Source organism: Peromyscus maniculatus, chromosome 7, assembly GCF_049852395.1.
Source record: "Peromyscus maniculatus bairdii isolate BWxNUB_F1_BW_parent chromosome 7, HU_Pman_BW_mat_3.1, whole genome shotgun sequence".
In the NCBI taxonomy this organism is placed as follows: domain Eukaryota; kingdom Metazoa; phylum Chordata; class Mammalia; order Rodentia; family Cricetidae; genus Peromyscus; species Peromyscus maniculatus.
In genome coordinates this window covers 18,117,327-18,135,679 of record NC_134858.1, presented here as the reverse complement: position 1 = coordinate 18,135,679, position 18,353 = coordinate 18,117,327, and the positions used below count along the sequence as shown (strand labels likewise).

The 18,353-nt window shown below is 43.7% G+C and overlaps 1 protein-coding gene and 1 long non-coding RNA gene across 2 annotated transcripts in view; one reads left to right on the top strand and one right to left on the bottom strand.

Moving 5' to 3' along the window:
* Nucleotides 1-16,168, bottom strand: part of LOC102915787 (uncharacterized) — a 29,034-nt gene extending 12,866 nt beyond the window's left edge. Inside the window, exons 1-3 of the mRNA XM_076575857.1 lie at nucleotides 16,030-16,168; nucleotides 11,644-11,770; nucleotides 7,558-10,367 (exon numbers count right to left, since the gene is read on the bottom strand). Coding sequence (XP_076431972.1) covers nucleotides 9,416-10,367; nucleotides 11,644-11,723 — 1,032 coding nt within the window. The 5' untranslated portion in view covers nucleotides 11,724-11,770; nucleotides 16,030-16,168 and the 3' untranslated portion in view covers nucleotides 7,558-9,415. Of the gene's footprint in view, nucleotides 10,368-11,643; nucleotides 11,771-16,029 lie in introns of the transcript that reaches the window.
* Nucleotides 16,169-16,217: 49 nt separating this feature from the next.
* On the top strand, nucleotides 16,218-16,982 carry LOC121830765 (uncharacterized). Its single transcript, XR_006073977.2, has 2 exons — nucleotides 16,218-16,355; nucleotides 16,889-16,982. It is a non-coding gene; the product is annotated as an uncharacterized LOC121830765 (long non-coding RNA).
* Nucleotides 16,983-18,353: the final 1,371 nt, after the last annotated feature.

Genomic DNA, 18,353 nt, shown 5'->3' with positions numbered 1-18,353 from the left:
AGATACCACTTGTCAAGATTTAGGAGGTCTCTCTTGGTCAAACGTGATCTATATTAACCTGGAACGAATCCACAGCCTCTTGTTACCTGTGGAAACAAAAGCAAAATCTCTTCCCCAGAGCATTTGATTTCCATTTGACAAATATATATATTTTTTTTACTTCTTTTTTAAAGTTAAGGCATTCCTAAAGTATCTAGATTGGTTCAATTGTGCAGTCCAGTTCACAATCCCATGTCTCTCAGCAGCTATTGTTTGCATATCAACAGTTAAAAAATTCAAAATCAACACAATACCATACAGGATCCAGACTCTGTGTATTTTCCATCTCTATGTGGCTTATTCTTTTTTATTATTTTTACTGTCTCTTTAAAGACTTTATTATTTTTAAACTTTCCTTCTATGACTGTCTATACACATATTCTTTTATTTCTTAAGCCTATGCCATTGTTAAACACACTGGAACTTTTTTAGCATTTTTTTCTCCCATCTGAACCTGCTTTGCTGCATATCTTTTAACCTTTTTTGGCCACATGGGCAAGCTTCAGACTGCTAAGCTACTCCTGGACCCTCCGTCCTGCTTCCTTAGCTGGCCTTGCCCACATCTAGGTTTGTGAGAGCCAAGCCTAAAGCTTGCAGCCCAGTTGGAGGTTTGTTTGACTGCATTCAACCCCCCAGCTTTGGAATGCTGGTGCCCTGCACTTTGGCAGGTGTTTTTTACTTAGTTTGTTTTCTTTCTATTTATCATGAAAAAAGCTATTTAAGTGCTCTGCTGTACAACAGGGTTTCTTTTCTTTTTTCCGTTTTATTTTTTATTTTTTCTATTATTTATTTATTTATTTATTTATTTATTTATTTATTTATTTATTTTTATTTTACAATACCATTCAGTTCTACATATCAGCCACAGGTTCCCCTATTCTCCCCCCTCTCACCCCCTCCCCTTACCCCCAGCCCACCCCCCATTCCCACCTCCTCCAGGGCAAATCTTCCCCTGAGGACTGCGATCAACCTGGTAGACTCAGTCCAGGCAGGTCCAGTCCCTTCCTCCCAGACTGAGCCAAGTGTCCCTGCATAAGGTCCAGGTTTCAAACAGCCAATTCATGCAATGAGCACATGACTTGGTCCCACTGCCTAGTTGCCTCCCAAACTGATCAAGCCAATCAACTGTCTCACCTATTCAGAGGGCCTGATCCAGCTGGGGGCCCCTCAGCCTTTGGTTCATAGTTCATGTGTTTCCATTCATTTGGCTATTTTTTTTCAATAATTGAGTAAAACCAAAATTTATTATAAGCCACAGTCGTCCTAGGGACCTCCATGCTATATATATAGCCTCCATGGTTCTATGGGTTGTGGTCTGATTGTTCTTTATTTTATATCTAGAATCCACTTATGAGTGAGTAGATACCATGACTGTCTTTCTGGGTTTGGGTTACCTCACTCAGGATGATTTTTTTCCACTTCCATCCATTTGCCTGCAAATTTCATGCTTTCATTGTTTTTCTCTGCTGAGTAGTACTCCATTGTGTATATGTACCACATTTTTTCCATCCATCCTTCCGTTGATGGGCATCTAGGTTGTTTCCAGTTTCTGGCTATTACAAATAGTGCTGCTATGAACATAGCTGAGCATGTATCTTTATGTATCTTTATGTATCAGCATTCCTTGGGTATATGCCCAAGAGTGGGATGGCTGGGTCTTGAGGTAGTTCGATTCCTAATTTTCTGAGAAACTGCCATACTGATTTCCACAGTGGTTGTACAAGTTTACATTCCCACCAACAGTGGAGGAGTGTTCCCTTTGCTCCACATCCTCTCCAACATTGGTTGTCATTGGTGTTTTTGATCGTAGCCATTCTGACAGGTGTAAGGTGGTATCTCAGAGTCGTTTTGATTTGCATTTCTCTGATGATTAGGGATGTTGAGCATTTCTTTAAATGTCTTTCAGCCATTTGTAGTTCTTGTTTTGTGAATTCTCTGTTTAGCTCTTTAGCCCATTTTTTAATTGAACTGTTCAGTACTTTGATGTCTAGTTTCTTGAGTTCTTTATATACTGTGGAGATCAATCCTCTGTCAGATATGGGGTTGGTGAAGATCTTTTCCCATTCTGTTGGCTGTCTTTTTGTCTTATTGACTGTGTCTTTTGCCCTGCAAAAGCTTCTCAGTTTCGAGAGGTCCCATTTATTAATTGTTGTGCTCAGGGTCTGTGCTGTTGGTGTTTTATTTAGGAAATGGTCTCCGGTGCCAATGCATTCAAGAGTGCTTCCTACTTTCTTTTCTATTAAGTTTAGTGTAACTGGATTTATACAACAGGGTTTCTTAAAGGAGCCATATCCTTTTTTTTTTTTTTTTCAGCTTCCTCAGGCCCTACATGGAAATATGTCCCATGTTGTTATGCCAAAATATTGTTGTTTGTTTTTTCTTTTGGGGGCTTTTTAGTTAAAAAGTAGATTCAATAACCTATCCATTTAGTCTATCATTCCTATACCCTCTTTTTTCTTTTCATCCCTTTTCCCTTTTCCTCCAACACTAGATAGAAGAGAAAGAAGGACAGAGGAAAGAAAAAGAAAGAGGAGAGAGAGAAAGAGAAAGAAAGAAAGAAAGAAAGAAAGAAAGAAAGAAAGAAAGAAAGAAAGAAAGAAAGAAAGAAAGAGAAAAGAAAGAAAGAGAGAGAGAAAGAAAGGGAGAAAGAAAGAGGTCTCATAATGTAACCTCCTTTGCTTAGTTTCCTCCCTGACCATGACCAATAACAACTTGCAACCAACCCCTCTAAATGACTACAAACATCCATAACCCACCAAACAACCAAAAACTACCCACATCTCAGGAATGTGGGTGTCATGTTCTTAACATTACTTCCTGTTGTCTTGGGGCAATAGCATCTTTAGGGAACCCTGAGAAAATTAGGATAATGGTCAAGTCCTGGGAGAGATAGCTGTATCATTTGTTGTCCAGTGTCTGTGTGATGGGAAAGTGCAGGGCTTAACTGAAGCCCTGGCTGGAGAAATCTGTAAGGCTGGACCATCTTAGATAGCCTCTTTGAAGTTGTTCTGGATATAGATTTTTGAGGAATGGCAACAGAAGCATTCTAAGAGGCTGGATCACCTGGGCTACTTGTTTTCATTGGTGTCTGGTCCTTTTGTTCTGAAAACACACAAACTTTTAAAGGTAACATACCTATCTGCATTAACACAAGCATGGAATGTGCCATATGCACAAATCAGCTAAAGATGATTCTCTGCTCTATGTTTGAGAAGGTAAAAGACATCTGTCAACTTTATAAATCTGTTTGGACTGCATGACCAAACTGTAATATAAGTATCCATGCCATATGAAAGAATGGCATGTAATAATAAGTCATGAAGACTATGTACCCAACAGTCTCAGAGCTGTTCCCGTGAAAAGGGATCCATGTATACATTACCTGTCTTGTAGTTTTTGTTGGTTTGTTTCTTCATGTCTGCAGCCAAGATTTTCAGGATGTCTCCTCCAGTCAAATCTGATCTTTATTAATTTTTGAAGGAATCCATAGCTTTTCATTTCCCATGGAAACAAATGCAACACATTTCCTGACTTCCATTCTGAAATTAAGACATCCTTAAAATATATAGACTGGTTTGATTCAGAAGTTTTTTTTCCACTATCCAATGTCTCTCAGCAGCTGTTTTTTACTCATTAGCACTTAAAAAATTTAAAGTTAATAAAGCATTATGTAATCTATCTCTGGGGGTCTTTGTTACCCCTTTCTATTTATTAAGCATCTCTTTTAAAGCATGATTGAATCTTTCTACAACTGCTTATCCTGCAGAATTGTGTGGTATGCCTGTAATATGCTTTATGTTATAATATGTAAAAAAAAACTGTTTCATTTTACTAGAGACATATGCTGGAGCATTGTCAGTCTTAATTTGTAAAGGTATTCTTAATATAGACATAACTTCTAATAAATGTGTAATTACAGATGTTGACCTGAAATGACCAACTTGAATTTGATATTGTGGCCTGAAAGAGGCCCTTTAGGGTGTTTCCCAACAAGGAGATACCTTGTTTGTCTCTTGTTGATCTGCATCATTAGTTCAATGCATACTCCAGAATTAGGGCCTTCTTTTTGGATTATCCCTAGAAAACACATAGTTTCTAGGAATGCCTTGCCTATAATCCCTTTTGAAGTGATCTTGCTTGCCACAGCCAAGACATATGACAGCTTGGCTTTTCTTTAAACCTTTAGAGATTACTTCTCCTCTTAAAGTTATATCATACATCTTCTATTAGTGCTGCTCCTGCCTTTAGAGGCCTGATCACCTTTTGCATTCAGAATTAGCATTTTCAAAACCCAAAGATTCAATTAATATCTGAATCTAATTCTCTTCTATTTACAACTAAAGTCAATCTTTGTAAAAAAAAAAAAATCAGTGAATGCTTCCTTTGGACCTTGTATAATTTTAGTAAGTGGTACAGACCTTTTTCCTGTCCCCAAGCATTTAAAGCTGTTGTATAGTCGCCGGGCGGTGGTGGCGCACGCCTTTAATCCCAGCACTCGGGAGGCAGAGGCAGGCGGATCTCTGTGAGTTTGAGGCCAGCCTGGGCTACCAAGTGAGTTCCAGGAAAGGCACAAAGCTACACAGAGAAACCCTGTCTCGAAAAAAAAAAAAAAGCTGTTGTACCAAGTGCCAAGGTGGCAGCATCATATCCAGCCTGCATTTGTATCTCAGCATATTGACCTTCGCCTAGAACCTGACACTGGGAACTATTGATTCCTCTAGCCCTCTTTCTCTGCTCTGTCTCCTTAGCTTCTTCCTTCCACCATGACCACCTCTGTAACTGAGGACCAGCTTCTAGGACTGCTTTTGTCATATCTTTCCAATCTTGGGAGATTACTCTATTTTAAATCACCCAAGAACTTAGTATCTGCTTCACAAATGGTAAATGCATACCATATGAAATTACAGCTTCTCCAGATTTTTTTTTTAAATCTAGCATTGCTAAGATAAAAAGGTAGACTACTGAATCTACTTTTAAAAAGCAACTACTAGTTTTAAATATTTTACATTGGATTGGATTTTTGTATATTCTATATAAATTATGTATACTGATACAAATTTGAGATTGATTTTGTTAGAAAATACTGTACATCTATTTCTAATCTTGTTCAAGGTATTGTACCTATATAGTTAATTTAACAATGTAATGCAAATTGCTAATCCTTGAAAGTTATTATTACCAACTAATTAGGATATAAAGAAATATAAGTTAGTAGTCATTACAATCAAACTTGTAGTCTTATTAGGTATGTTTTCAAGGTCAAGCAGAGATATATTTTCTTTCTTTCTTTCTTTCTTTCTTTCTTTCTTTCTTTCTTTCTTTCTTTCTTTCTTTCTTTCTTTTTTGAGACAGGGTTTCTCTGTGTAGTTTTGCGCCTTTCCTGAAACTCCATCTATAGTCCAGGCTGGCCTCGAACTCACAGAGATCCACCTGCCTCTGCCTCCCAAGTGCTGGGATTAAAAGCATGTGCCGCCACCGCCCGGCCTGAGATATATTTTTGATAGACTGGTCATCTTCAAACACTTCAGAGATCTACAGAATATGGCATTTAAGATGTTTTAATAACATAGATTTTTTTAAAATTTTTTTTTATGAAATTGAGCCATGTCAGAGAAGATGATGGGCATTGAAGAAACACCATATGGAATTTACTTTCATTGTGGCAAAGTTAGCCACTGGGCAAGAAAGTGCCCTCACATCAACTGCTGACAGTATGCTATCCAAAAGGCAAGGTTGGAAAGCTCTTTAGAAAATCCTGCTTCACAGTCTGTCAGATATGCTAGGTAAAAATATGCTATGCTAAAATAAAAAATATTTTTATTTTAGGTTCATTGGTGTTTTTTTTTTTCTGTTTTTTTTTTTTTTTTTTTTTTTTTGGACAGGGTTTCTCTGTGCAGCTTTTGGAGCCTGTCCTAGAACTCGCTTGTAGACCAGGCTGGACTCAAACTCACAAAGATTCACCTGCCTCTGCCTCCTGAGTGCTGGGATTAAAGGCGTGTGCCACCACCACCCAAAGATTGTATTTTTTTATTATGTAGGCCAGAAGAGGGCACCAGATCTCATTACGATGGTTGTGAGCCACCAAGTGGTTGCTGAGAATTGAACTCAGGTCCTCTGGAAGAGCAGTCAGTGCTCTTAACTTCTGAGCCATCTCTCCAGCCCAGTTTTTCTTGTTAAGAAATTCAGAAAAGAAACTCACTAAGAGGTGTAAAGTGAGTAAGTCTGAAAGACATCAAAAGATAGTTTTTGATTGGTAATACAAGTTAGGATAGAAAGTGAATTAGGTACATTTTGGACTCATCAAAATAGGATAGATAATGGAATATTTTTGCTGATTTTGTCAAATGCAAATGGACTAGACATTGTATTTATTGCCTGCATATATTGTATGTAGTTATTGTACTTATTGTATATAGTTTTTCTTATATTAGTTATATCTTTTTTGTTTTAGAAAAAAAAGGAGAAATGTGAAATTTTATTTGTGCACCCCAATAAAGCTTATCTGTAGATCAGAGGAAAAGGCCAGCCACTGTATTAAACATAGACGTCAGGCAATGGTAGCACATGCCTTTAATCCTCGCATTTGGGAGGCAGAGATCCATCCGGATCTCTGTGAGTTCAAGGCCACACCAGGAACGGAGCCAGGCATGGTGGCACATGCCTTTAATACCAGCACTAACCATAGAGGTCTGGAGATCTGTACAGACAGACAGGAAGTGATGTAGCTGGGTAGAGAGAGGAAGTAAGAGGGCAGAAACAGAAAAGCATATAGGCATGGATATACAGGAAGTAGGTCTCTTTTTGGCTAAGGATTTCTAGCAGTAAGAACATGGCTGGCTTCTTTCTGCTTCCCCGATGTCTCAGTTTTTATCCCAATATCTGGCTCCAGGTTTTCAATTAATAAGACCATTTAGCAATTCATCTTACACATTGCTATGGAATGTCATCCAAATTCTTCATATCTTGGGGTTACCTATCATCTGCTGGTATTTGTTGTATAGTAACTGGATAAGCTAAGGCTGGTTTTCTAACAACTTTTGACTGACCTTTTATTTCATTATACAGTGGCACAGTAGGCTCTTATCTTAATCCTGCTGTCTCCGTCTTAGTATCTTTCTCATTTTTATTCATTTCTTTCTAATTTTTCTCCTAAGGCTTGTCTTTTATCAATCAATCTTTTATATTTTTTCTTGTATTTCTAAAGCTTTTTTCTTTGAGAGGGGACAGAGGGCCACTATGGTTATTAAAAATAATAATATTAAGAATGGGTACAGTACAGAGGCAGGTGGATCTCTGTGAGTTCGAGGCCAGCCTGGTCTACAGAGTGAGTTCCAGGACAGCCAGGACTAACTACACAGAGAAACCCTGTCTCAAATAAAAAAATAAAATATGAAATACCAGAATGATAGTAATCATAATTGATATTAAGGCAACATTAGTTAAGACATTTATCTTTTCATTTCCTGTATTTTTAGTTACTTTACATTTTCAGTGATAAAGCACCATGACCAAGGCAACTTATTAAAGAAAAGCATTTAATTTGGGGCTTACAGCTTTAGAAAATGATGAATCCAGGATGGTGGAGCAAAAGCATAATGGTAGGTCCATCTGAGAACTTATATCTTGATTTGAAAGTTGGAAGCAGAGAGGCTCAGAATAGCTTGAGTCTTTTGACTCAAAGCCCATCCCTAGTGATGCACTTCCTCCAACAAGACCACACCTCCTAATCCTTCCCGAACAGTTCCACCAATTGGGAACCAAGTATTCAAATATGTGACCCTATGAGGGCCATTCTCATTCAGACCACCACAGTAGTGATTTAATTGTCATGCTCCTACAGCAAGATGGAAGGTATAGAACAGAATTCTCAGAAGCTCCTGGGCCAGCTAGCATAGTATATGCAAACACGAGATCCTGACTCAAACAATTTGGGATAGGCCAACACCTAGAGGTTGTTGTTTGCCCTCCATACTTGCACTGGCAAAAACAAAAAAAATATTAAAAACAACCAATTAGGGCTGACAAGATGGCTCAGCAGGTAAAGGCACTTGCTGGGCAAGTGTAACCTGAGTTTGATCCCAAAACCCATGTAAAGGAAGGAGAGAATAAACTCTATCATAAAGTTGATCTCCAATTTCCACAAGCACATGACCCCCAAACACACACCCACACATCAATGAAAATTTTTTTTCAAATGTTACTCCCAAAGCACTTCAAAGGCTGAGGCAGGAGGATTGCTGAGTTCCAGGACATCCTAATAGCAAGATATAGTCACACACACACAAAAAGAAATGGCTGGGCTGACAAGATGCTCAGCAGGTGAAGATTCTTGCTGCTAATCTTGATAACCGAGTTCCACCCCTGGAACCTATGTAAAGGTTGAAGGAGAAAACTAATGCCACAGAGTTGCCCTCTGACCTCCACACATGCCCACTGCACAATACATTTTTAAAGGTACATTTCCATAGGCCTTGTACTTATTAGAATAGTGCCCTCAAACATTTTTACATGCCACCCCAGGGCCTTCTCGATGGAAACCTCTGTAATCTGTCCCCCAGGTGCTAACTGGAGAAATCGTCCATCTTTTTAAAATTATGTGTATGTATATTGAATGCAGAGCCTGCAGAGGCCAGAAGAGAGCTGCGATTCCCCATAGCTGAACTTGCACAGTTGTAAGATGTCCGAGGTGGGTGCTGACAATAGAACTTGGGTTCTCTGGAAGGACAGCAAGCACTCTTAACCACTGAGCATCCCTCAAGCCCTTTGAGACAGGGTTTCACTATACAGACTTGGCTGGCCTGGAACTCACTATGTAGGCCAGGCTGGCCTCGAACTCACAAAGATGCACCTGCCTCTACCTCTTAAGTATTGGGATTAAAGGCTTGTGGCACCCCTTTGAAACAGGGTATCATGTAACCCAAGCTGATCTCAAATTTGCTACATAGCTGAGGATGACCACATGCTCCTGATTCTCCTGCCCCACCTCCCAGTACTGGGATTAAAGGCCTGTGCCATTATGGCTAACTTAAGAACCCATCTTCTATGTATCTTCTGGCCCACCTCAACAAAATAACTGTTTCTCTCTCTCTCTCTCTCTCTCTCTCTCTCTCTCTCACACACACACACACACACACACACACACACACACACACACACACACGTTTTATTTTTTTATTTACAAGCTTTTTCTCCAACCTTTTCATGCCTTCTAGATAAAATCTAACAGTTTACAGCTTTACCATATTCTCTAAACAGGGTTTCTCTCCAGTAATTCTTTTCTGTACCTGAACTAGGATAGTAAAAGATTTTCTCAGATACCTTACGTGTCCTCAAATGACCAAAAGTGAAGGCTTTCCCAGCTCTAGTCACATGAATCCTACACAACGTGAGCACTCTCGTGCCTTAGAACCGCACTGGGAGAGCCAAAGGCTTTCCCACAGAATTTACATTTATAAGGCCCAACACCAGTGTGCCTGATCATGTGTCCTTGAAGGCCTGAATTAGAAATGAAGGCCTTCCCACATCGCTTACACTCATAGGGTTTTTCTCCAGTATGAGTTCTCTCATGTTTTCGAACTGAAGTTGAACAAATGAAGGCCTTACCACAGTATTTACACAAAAAAGGTCTCTCTCCCGTGTGAGTTCTTTCATGTTTACTAAGTGCGCTAGGCGAATTAAAGACTTTTCCACACTCCTTGCATTTATAAGGGCCCCCTCCAGTGTGCCTTATCACGTGTCCTTTAAGGCCTGAAAGAGAGCTGAAGGCCTTCCCACACTCCTTACAGTTGTAGGGTTTCTCCCCCGTGTGAGTCCTTTGATGTCTTCGAACTGAGCCCCAACAGCTGAAGGCTTTTCCACACTGCTCGCACTGGTAAGGCTTCTCTCCTGTGTGAATTCTTTCATGAATTCTGAGTGAGCTGGGATAGTGCAAACCTTTTCCACACACGTTACATTTATGGGGTCCACCTTCAGTGTGAGTTATAACGAGTTCCCCAAGGCTGGTCAAAGAAAGGAAGGCTGCCTCGTGTTCCCGACGCTCAGAAGGGTTGTCTGCAGCGTGAGACCTGTCATTGATCTGCAAAGAGCAATTACTTCGGAAGGCTGCCTCACGTTGCTTACACTTGTAATCATGTGCTCCCTGTCTAGTGTGAGCACTGAGGGCACTCCTGGGTGAGCCAGGCACGAAGACTACTCCACACACACCACATTCGCAGAGTTTAACTCTAGTAGAGCTTTTCCTTTTCAGATCATGGTCAAGAATTTGACTGAAGGTTTCGCCACCACGGCTGCCTCGTTTGCTGTCACCAAGTCTCCCTATAATATGGTTGCTGTTAAGAAAAAAAATCAGAACACATTACAAATGCTTTACTCACAATTTCATACTTACTGATACGCTTCAAATTCATATTTTTACCAGGGGGCTGAAGAGATATCTCAGCCATTAAGGATGTGAACTGTTCATTTTTTAATGCTTTTGTTTGTATTTTATCTTATGTTTATAGGTGTTTTACCTATCTGCATATATGTCTGTACACTATTGTGTGCCAGAAGAGGACATTGGACCCCTGGAACTTAACTCCAGCTCCAGAGGAATCCGGTACCTCTGGCCTTTGTAGGTGCATGTGCACACACAAATAAATAAAATGTAAAAATAAATAAACAAACATGCAGATGGATGGGCTTATTTTTAAAACTTCATGACAAACTAAAGTTCTGTCTATGTGTGTCTGTGTATACAAGTGTACATGTGGAGGTCAGAGGTCAATCTCAGGTGTCTTCTTTGCTACCTTATTTTCTGAGATACGGTCTTCCACTTTTACAAATAACTAGCCAGTGTAATTAGGCTAGCTGGCCGGTAAGCCCCAGAGATCTACCTATCTCTACCTCCCCAAAGCTGGGATTACAAGCATATGTCCCCACACCCACCTGGCTTTTTACATAGATTCTAGGGATCAAACACAGGTCCTCACGCTTGCACGGAAGGCATTTTACCACCTGAATTACCTGTTTAGGTGGAAGTCTTACCAGCGCCATGTACCCAAGGAGTCTGGGATGATTAGGTGGAAACCCCACCTCTATCTCCCCAGACCCCACCCCTGTCAAGCGGTGGCTCCACCCCCAGAGGGTACTTAAGGTCTGGCCCACAGACTTCCCCTCATGGCTTTCCTTCATGGCTTCTCCTCTTCCCCTGGGACTACCCAAGAATGCTCTGCTCAGATTAAAGCTGGACTTATTAACTGGCCTGATCTGACTTACCGCGTCAGTGGAGAGGCTTACTATATCGCGGTATGGAAACTTTTCACTACCGACCCAGCTCCTCAACTTTCTAGGACATTCCTTTCTGTTTTCAGTGAGAATTACCTTAAGATTCTCCCCTGTTTTCTGTACCAGTCTTCAATATTCTGGTCCCATCTTTCTCCTACAACATAGGGGGGAGAAAACTAAGTTATTAGAGACAATGTATAAGACTCTAGGACCACGAACTGATGAAATGATGCTATGGTTATTTATCAGAGCATTCCTTTTCACATTTCCAATCATGGGCCAGCACTGATAGGAAAAGCATGCTGTCTAACTGGGAAAGTAAGAAGCTGTCATCCTTACCCATAGAAGCCAAGCTCATAAAGATTTCCCCGACAACCTCTCTGTACAGGTTCTTCTGGGAAGAATCCAGCAGAGCCCATTCATCCTGGGTGAAGTTCACAGTCACATCCTCAAAGGTCACCAAGTCCTGAAATATCCCAAATGTGTTTATAAGAGGAAGAGAGATACACATGTAGCACAGGGAACCTGTATTCAATCCATAAGACATGCACACGAGGCTGGAGAGGTGGCTCAGCAGTTAAGAACACTTGCTGCTCTTCAGAGGACCTGAGTTCAATTCCCAGCACCCACGCTAGGCTGCTCACAACACCAGCTCCAGGAGATGTAACATCTTCTTGTGGCCTCCTTGCTGAGGGCAGGGGCAGCACACATAGCATATTCTAACACAGACATCCACATAAATAAAAATAAACCTTCCTTTAAAAAGACATTCACATACAATTCTGTGGTCTCTACACTTTTAGTTTATGGTAAATGAATACGGTTACCAGAATTCTAACCTTAGTCCACATTCACTCTCTCATAAATTACTGGCACCAAAACACATGGAACTGACCTGTACGTTTTAACTGTTGGCTTGTTTTATTTATATTGTGTGTGCACATGCATGCACATGTGGAGAAGGTCAGGAGCTGTGCTCTACTACTCTCTGGGTTATTACCACGACAATGGGAAGAGGAGTTACTGAAGGCTGCCTCACGTTGCTTTCAGCTGTAACCATGTACTTCCTGTCCCGTGTGAGCACTATGGCCCTCCTGGATGAGTGGGACCAGGGCCTCTCACTGAACCTGAAGCTGCCGTTTTTCAGCAGACCACGTCTCCACCCACAGCACCGGGATCACAGGCATAAGGCCATGCTAGGCTTCACACAGATGCTAGGGACCTGAACCCAGGTCGTCACGCTTCCACAGCTATCAGCTCACCCACTAAGCCTCTCTGCAGCTGCTTTGTTGGCTGTAGACAGTGTCCAGCTCTGCTGCGCCAGGCCATCCTCTGACTCATGATCTTCCTGCCAGTCCTCTCAGATGCTGGGATTGCAGCTGGTGCCACCATGTCCGACTCATTGATAGATTTATCACAGGTGTAGTGGGTAGCCGGGCCAGCTTTGACCTGGAAGTGCCACCCCCACTGAGGCTTCGGTAACTGTCACACCTACAAGGCGGGGCCAAGAGAGGACCCTGAAGACCCGAGATCCGGATGGGCTGGCTCTCTTGGTTTCTGGACCCTGGACGCTGGAGGGAGACTGAGCAGAGTTCTCCAGAGAACACCGCTGGACTGCGCTACACCTTTCCCAGACCCTGTAACCTATCCCTTCACTTGTAAGTTACCCCACAAAATAACCTCCATTTTAACTACGTGGAGTTGCCTTAATATTAAAACCAATACACAGGTCTAATTTTTCTTTTTCTTTCTGCCCCACTTTAAAATTGTAGAAGGTGGGCTGGAGAGATGACTCAGCAGTTAAGAGCACTGGCTGCTCTTGCCGAAGACCCGGGTTCAATTCCTAGCTCACAACTGCGTGTAACTCCAGTTCCAGCAGTTCTGGTGCCCTCTTCTGGCCTATCAGGGCAAAGCATGATGCAGACACACACACTGGCAAAACACTCACACGCATAAATATAAACTTTCAAACATATAATTGTGCAAGAAAATCAGCAGGAAGGCAGAGAAAAGATGGCAGAAGGGAGAGGCATGAGTACCCTGACCCTTCAGAATCTTCATGGTGCTGAGCCTGAGAACAGCCTCCGCTCCATCCACTCCCATTTCAGCATGAGACAAAAGCTCCTTCAGCAGAGCCCAAACTGCATTGGGTTTGGCTCACACTGAGAAATAATTAACAGCTACATTTCTCTCAGTCTTTAAAATTGCATCTATTTATTGGGGGTATACATGCCATAGTGGGTGTGGAGGTCAGAGGACAAGCTTGTGGGAGTAAGTTCTCTCCTTCCACCACGTGGGCTTTGGGTATTATCTCAGTTACTTTTTTATTGCTGGGGTAAGACACCATAACTAGGGCAACTTATTGAAGGAGTTTATTGGGGCTTACAGTTTCAGAGGGCAAGCTCATAACCACCGTGTTGGGGAGCATGGGAATAGGCAGGCACAGGGCTGGGGCAGCAGATGATTCAGAAAGAAAGACACTGGAAATGGCTCAGCCCCCCTCCAGTGACACACCTCTTCCAACAGGGCCACACCTCCTAATCCTTCCCAAACAGTTTCACCAACTGGAGACCAAATATTCAAGCATTTGTGCCTATGGGGGCCATTCTCATTCAAACCAATACAGGGCTCAACTCGGGTTATTAGGTTTGGTGGCAAGTACCTTGCTAGCACAACAGATACCATTTCCGACATAGCTGAATAGGAATCAAGATGTGATGGTAAGTGGACTCACAATTATAAAATTCTTAGTGTGTGGAGAGGGGGCAGGCACGGTAGGACACACCTGTAATCCTAACACTCAGAAGGTTAAAACAGGATTGTATTGAGTTTAAGGCCAACTGGGATACAGAGAAAAAATATGTCTCAAAATAAAAATCTTGTGGTGGTGCGTGCGCACAGGAAATGCTGAAGCTACAGAGGCAGGAGGATCCTGAAGGCGGATTTAAGCTACACTTGGGGCTAAAGAGATGGCTCGGTAGCTATAGGGCTTGTGCAGAAGCATGAGGTCCTAAGTTCATATCCCCAGCACCCACATAAAAAGCCAGGCATGGCAGAACAAGCTTATAACTCCAGCATCAAAGCGGCGTGAAGACAGGAGGACCCCGAGGACTTGCTGGCCGGCTAGCCAGTCTAGCCAAAACGGTAAACCCAGGTTCAGTGAGGAACCCTGTCTTAAAAATAAGGTAGAGTGACGGAGAACAACCAATGTCAGTCTCTAACCCTGACCCCACTCCATGCGTGTGCATATCTGCACATATGAGCATACATGCATATTCCACACACATGCAAAAGTGGGTGAGCAGGGTGTGCTTCCCTTGGACCCCTTCCCACTCTCAGAAACTGTCATTTTTTCTTAATGAATCTGTGTGTGTGTGTGTGTGTGTGTGTGTGTGTGTGTGTTTTGTGAGCCAGTGAGATGGCTCAGCAAAAAGGCACTGACTGCCAAGTCTGACAGCCTGAGTTCAATCCCCTGGACCCACACGACAGGAGAGAATCCACTCCCACAAGTGCTCTGACCTACCCACACACAGGGGTAAGAGGAAAACGTAATAAATTAAATACCTTTTTAAAAACGCCTAGGGTAGTCAAGTAGGGGGACTACTCTGAGTTGAAGGACAGCCTGCTGGAAATAGTGAGATGAAGGCCAGACTGAGTTACTATGGTGGTTTGAATAACAATGGCCCCTATGACTGGAGAGATGGCTCAGTGGTTAAGAGCACTGGCTGCTCTTCCAGAGGACCTGGGTTCAATTCCCAGCACCCACATGGCAGCTCACAATTGTCTGTAACTCCAGGTCCAGGGGATCCAACACCCTCACATAAACAATGTGCACACAGAATAAAATAAGAAAGGCTCCCATAGCTCATATATTTGAATGCTTAGCCCTCAGGGAGCAGCACCATTTGAAAAGGATTAGGAGGTGTGGCCTTCCTGGAGACAGAGTGTCACTGGGGGGCGGGCTCTGAGGTTTCAAAAAGCCCACACCAGTAGCAGTGGTGGTGCACACCTTTAATCCCAGCACTTGGAAGGCAGAGGCAGGCGGATCTCTGTGAGTTCGAGTCCAGCCTGGTCTACAGAGTTCCAGGACTGCCAGGACTACACAGAGAAACCCTGTCTCAAAAATCAAAACAAACAAACAAAAAACACCCACACCAGGCCCAGTATCCCTCTCTGCGCTTCTGCTTCCAGTGCACTGCACTGCACCCCAGCGGGGAAAGAGTAAGTGGGGGGAGGGAGGCAGAAGAGAGAAAACGACAAAGAAAAAGGACAAGCAGAGGGGAGCTGCTACTGGAGATGTGGAAAGGGGAACCGGAAACGAAGGTCTTCGTTGGCAGCAGAGTTTGAAAAGCTAGGCTGGAATAGGGTCTCTAATTTGAGACCGCCCGTAAATCTGTACAACACTGGGGGAAACCGGCTCCCACTTAGGGAGCAGGGATGGGCTGGGGACCCTCAGGCAGCAGCCCCCCCCCACCCCCACCCAACCCCCCGGCACTCTGTACAGTCAGGGTCTTGTTGCCGCCCCGCCCACCCCACGACCCAGCCGCGCCGAGCAGAGCTGAAGCCAGACGGAGGGAGGGCAGCCGGGCAGGGCGGAGCCGCACTGAGCAGAAGCCACCGGAGGTGGGGCGGGGGGAGGTGGGGGGGTGACAAACTCGGCGCAGACTCCCGAGTGACGCAAGGCTGCGTCACGCAGCCGTTGTTTCCATCTCCGGCTGCACTCACCATCTCGTTGCCCAGGAGGTCCTAGTGACGTCCGCGTCCGGTTCCCGGTTCTCTTCGGGGCACAGCAGGACACGGATGGAGGAAGAGGGCCGAGCTGGCAGTCGCTGGGACAAACCATCCCGAATGAGAGCCCTGTCCCTTCGGTGACTTTGCGAGGTGGCGCACCGCCCCTCCCAGCGGCGCGTCTCATTGGACAGTTACTGCAGTCCCGCCCCCTCACTCAGGGACAGAGGGGAAAGACCAGGGGTAAATCCGTGTAAGCTTCCTCTAGGTCCTAGATCCTTAAGTGCAGGATCTCAAGCTGATTGGGGCAGCTAAGGGGAAACGTAAGTAAACTCTCTAGCTGTTCGTTGTTGTTTGTTGTTGTTGTTGGTGGTGGTGTGTGTGTGTGTGTGTAATTGACACCCGGTATCATGTAGCCCAGGCTGGCCTCGAGGAATTTCAGTAGCCAAGGATGAATTTGAACTCCTGATCCTTCTCCCTCTTGAGTGCTGGGATTATAGCAATGCAAAAAAAAAAAAAAAAAATTTTTTTTTTTTAAGGAAAGTTGTGCCTGGGTTTATGCTGTGTTGGAGATGTTACCTGGAGCCTTGTGCGTGGCAGCCAAGCACTCTGCCAATGGGGCTACACCCCAGTTCCCTGGTCCTTTGTCTCTCCCTTTTTTGTAAGAGGACTGGGTCTATATAGCTTAGCACTGGCATCCTCCTGAGTACTAGAATTCCATTCATGAGCTACCAGGACATCTGGGCCAGGGGCTTGTTTCCAGATCACTAAGGAATGTGGTCTTATTACCTTTGTTGTACATGGCACGTGACACAAAGGTCATGATGATATCAATAGAACACCTGTGTTCTTTCAGGAACTCCGAGGTTGCCCTATTTCAAACTAGCTGAAGAGCTTGGATTGGGATTGCTGGGGCAGATGTGAAAATAAAGAGACCAACCTCCACAGAAGCGGATAGTCCTTTATTCAGAATAATGAAGGGCAGCAGTCGGGGGACTGGGGTTTCATAGAGAATCAAAGGGAATTTTGGGGTGGAGGATCCCATCAGCAGATCTGTTTCCTGGCAGTCTCAAGGTTGTAAATACAGAGGGAGGTTGTATGTTATCGTATCAGAAAGGAGTTACCCCAGCTCCTAACTACCTGCAAATGTTATCAGCACCCAACTTTCATGTTTCACGTTTCTCTGCTCACCTGAGGCTTTTAGGATGACCAATAACCCTTCAGAAAACACCAACTTTTCATTACTAAGGGCTGCAAAAATGTCTGATGGGAACTGGAGATGTACCTTAGTTGGCGGAGTCCTTGCCTAGAATTCAAGAGCCCAGGGTTCGATCCCCAGCAGTGTTTTTAAAAAAGTAAAAAGGCTCAGTGTGGTGGTACATGCCTTTAATCACAGCCTTCCAGAGGCAGAGGCAGGTAGACTCTGAGTTTTAGGCTAGCCTGGTCTATATATCAAGTTCCAGGCCAGCAAGGGCTACCCAGACTATGTTTCAAATAAATAATGTGTTTTTATTATTACTGAAGGGAAAAGTACACTATGGCATGAGTGTGACATACTTTTTTTTTTTTATAAATGTATATGGGTATTTTGCCTGCGTGTATGTCTGCACCGTATGCATGCCTGGTGGAGGCCAGAAGAGGGCACTGGATCATCTGGGGGCCAGTTACAGGTGGTTGTGAACTGCTATGTCGGTGCTGAAGAGCATCCAGTGTTCCAGCTGAGCCGTCTCTCCAACCTCCAGAGGACAACTCTAAGGAGTCAGTTCTCTGCTCCACCATGGGTTCCCAGGAATTAACTCGGGTCATCAGAGCCATCTCACTGGGCCTGAGAGCCAAACTTTTGAGATCAGAAACATAAAATCCCACCTTTGTTCACACCATCATCATGTTTCTGAGTAGTTGGACCTCAGATACCTTCTCACCTCACTCTTGTTTCTGCATCCCATGTGTTAGTAGTCTGACCTGCCCCTTGTAAACCAGTGTTAATATTCTGACCCTCCCCTGTGTCCTGATGCAAAAGCCTCTCTCATTTAAGGAAAACCCCCTCCCCTTCCTCTCTCTCTGCGCTCTCTCCCTCTCCATTCCCACAAGGTGTGCACACCTCCCCTCCTTTCTCTTTCTTCCTATCCCCCTCTTTCCTATCTTTCTCTTCATCTCTCTATTATAATAAACTCTCTCCACGTGGATGCAGCGCCTGGGTGTGAGTGACTGTTCTGCATGTCACCGAATGCCGCCGCCCACCAATGCATCTGCCTGCCGTGTTCCCCTGCATGCGTGGGATACCCTGGCTGGGCCAGTTAGGGTCCCGTGTGTGCATGCTC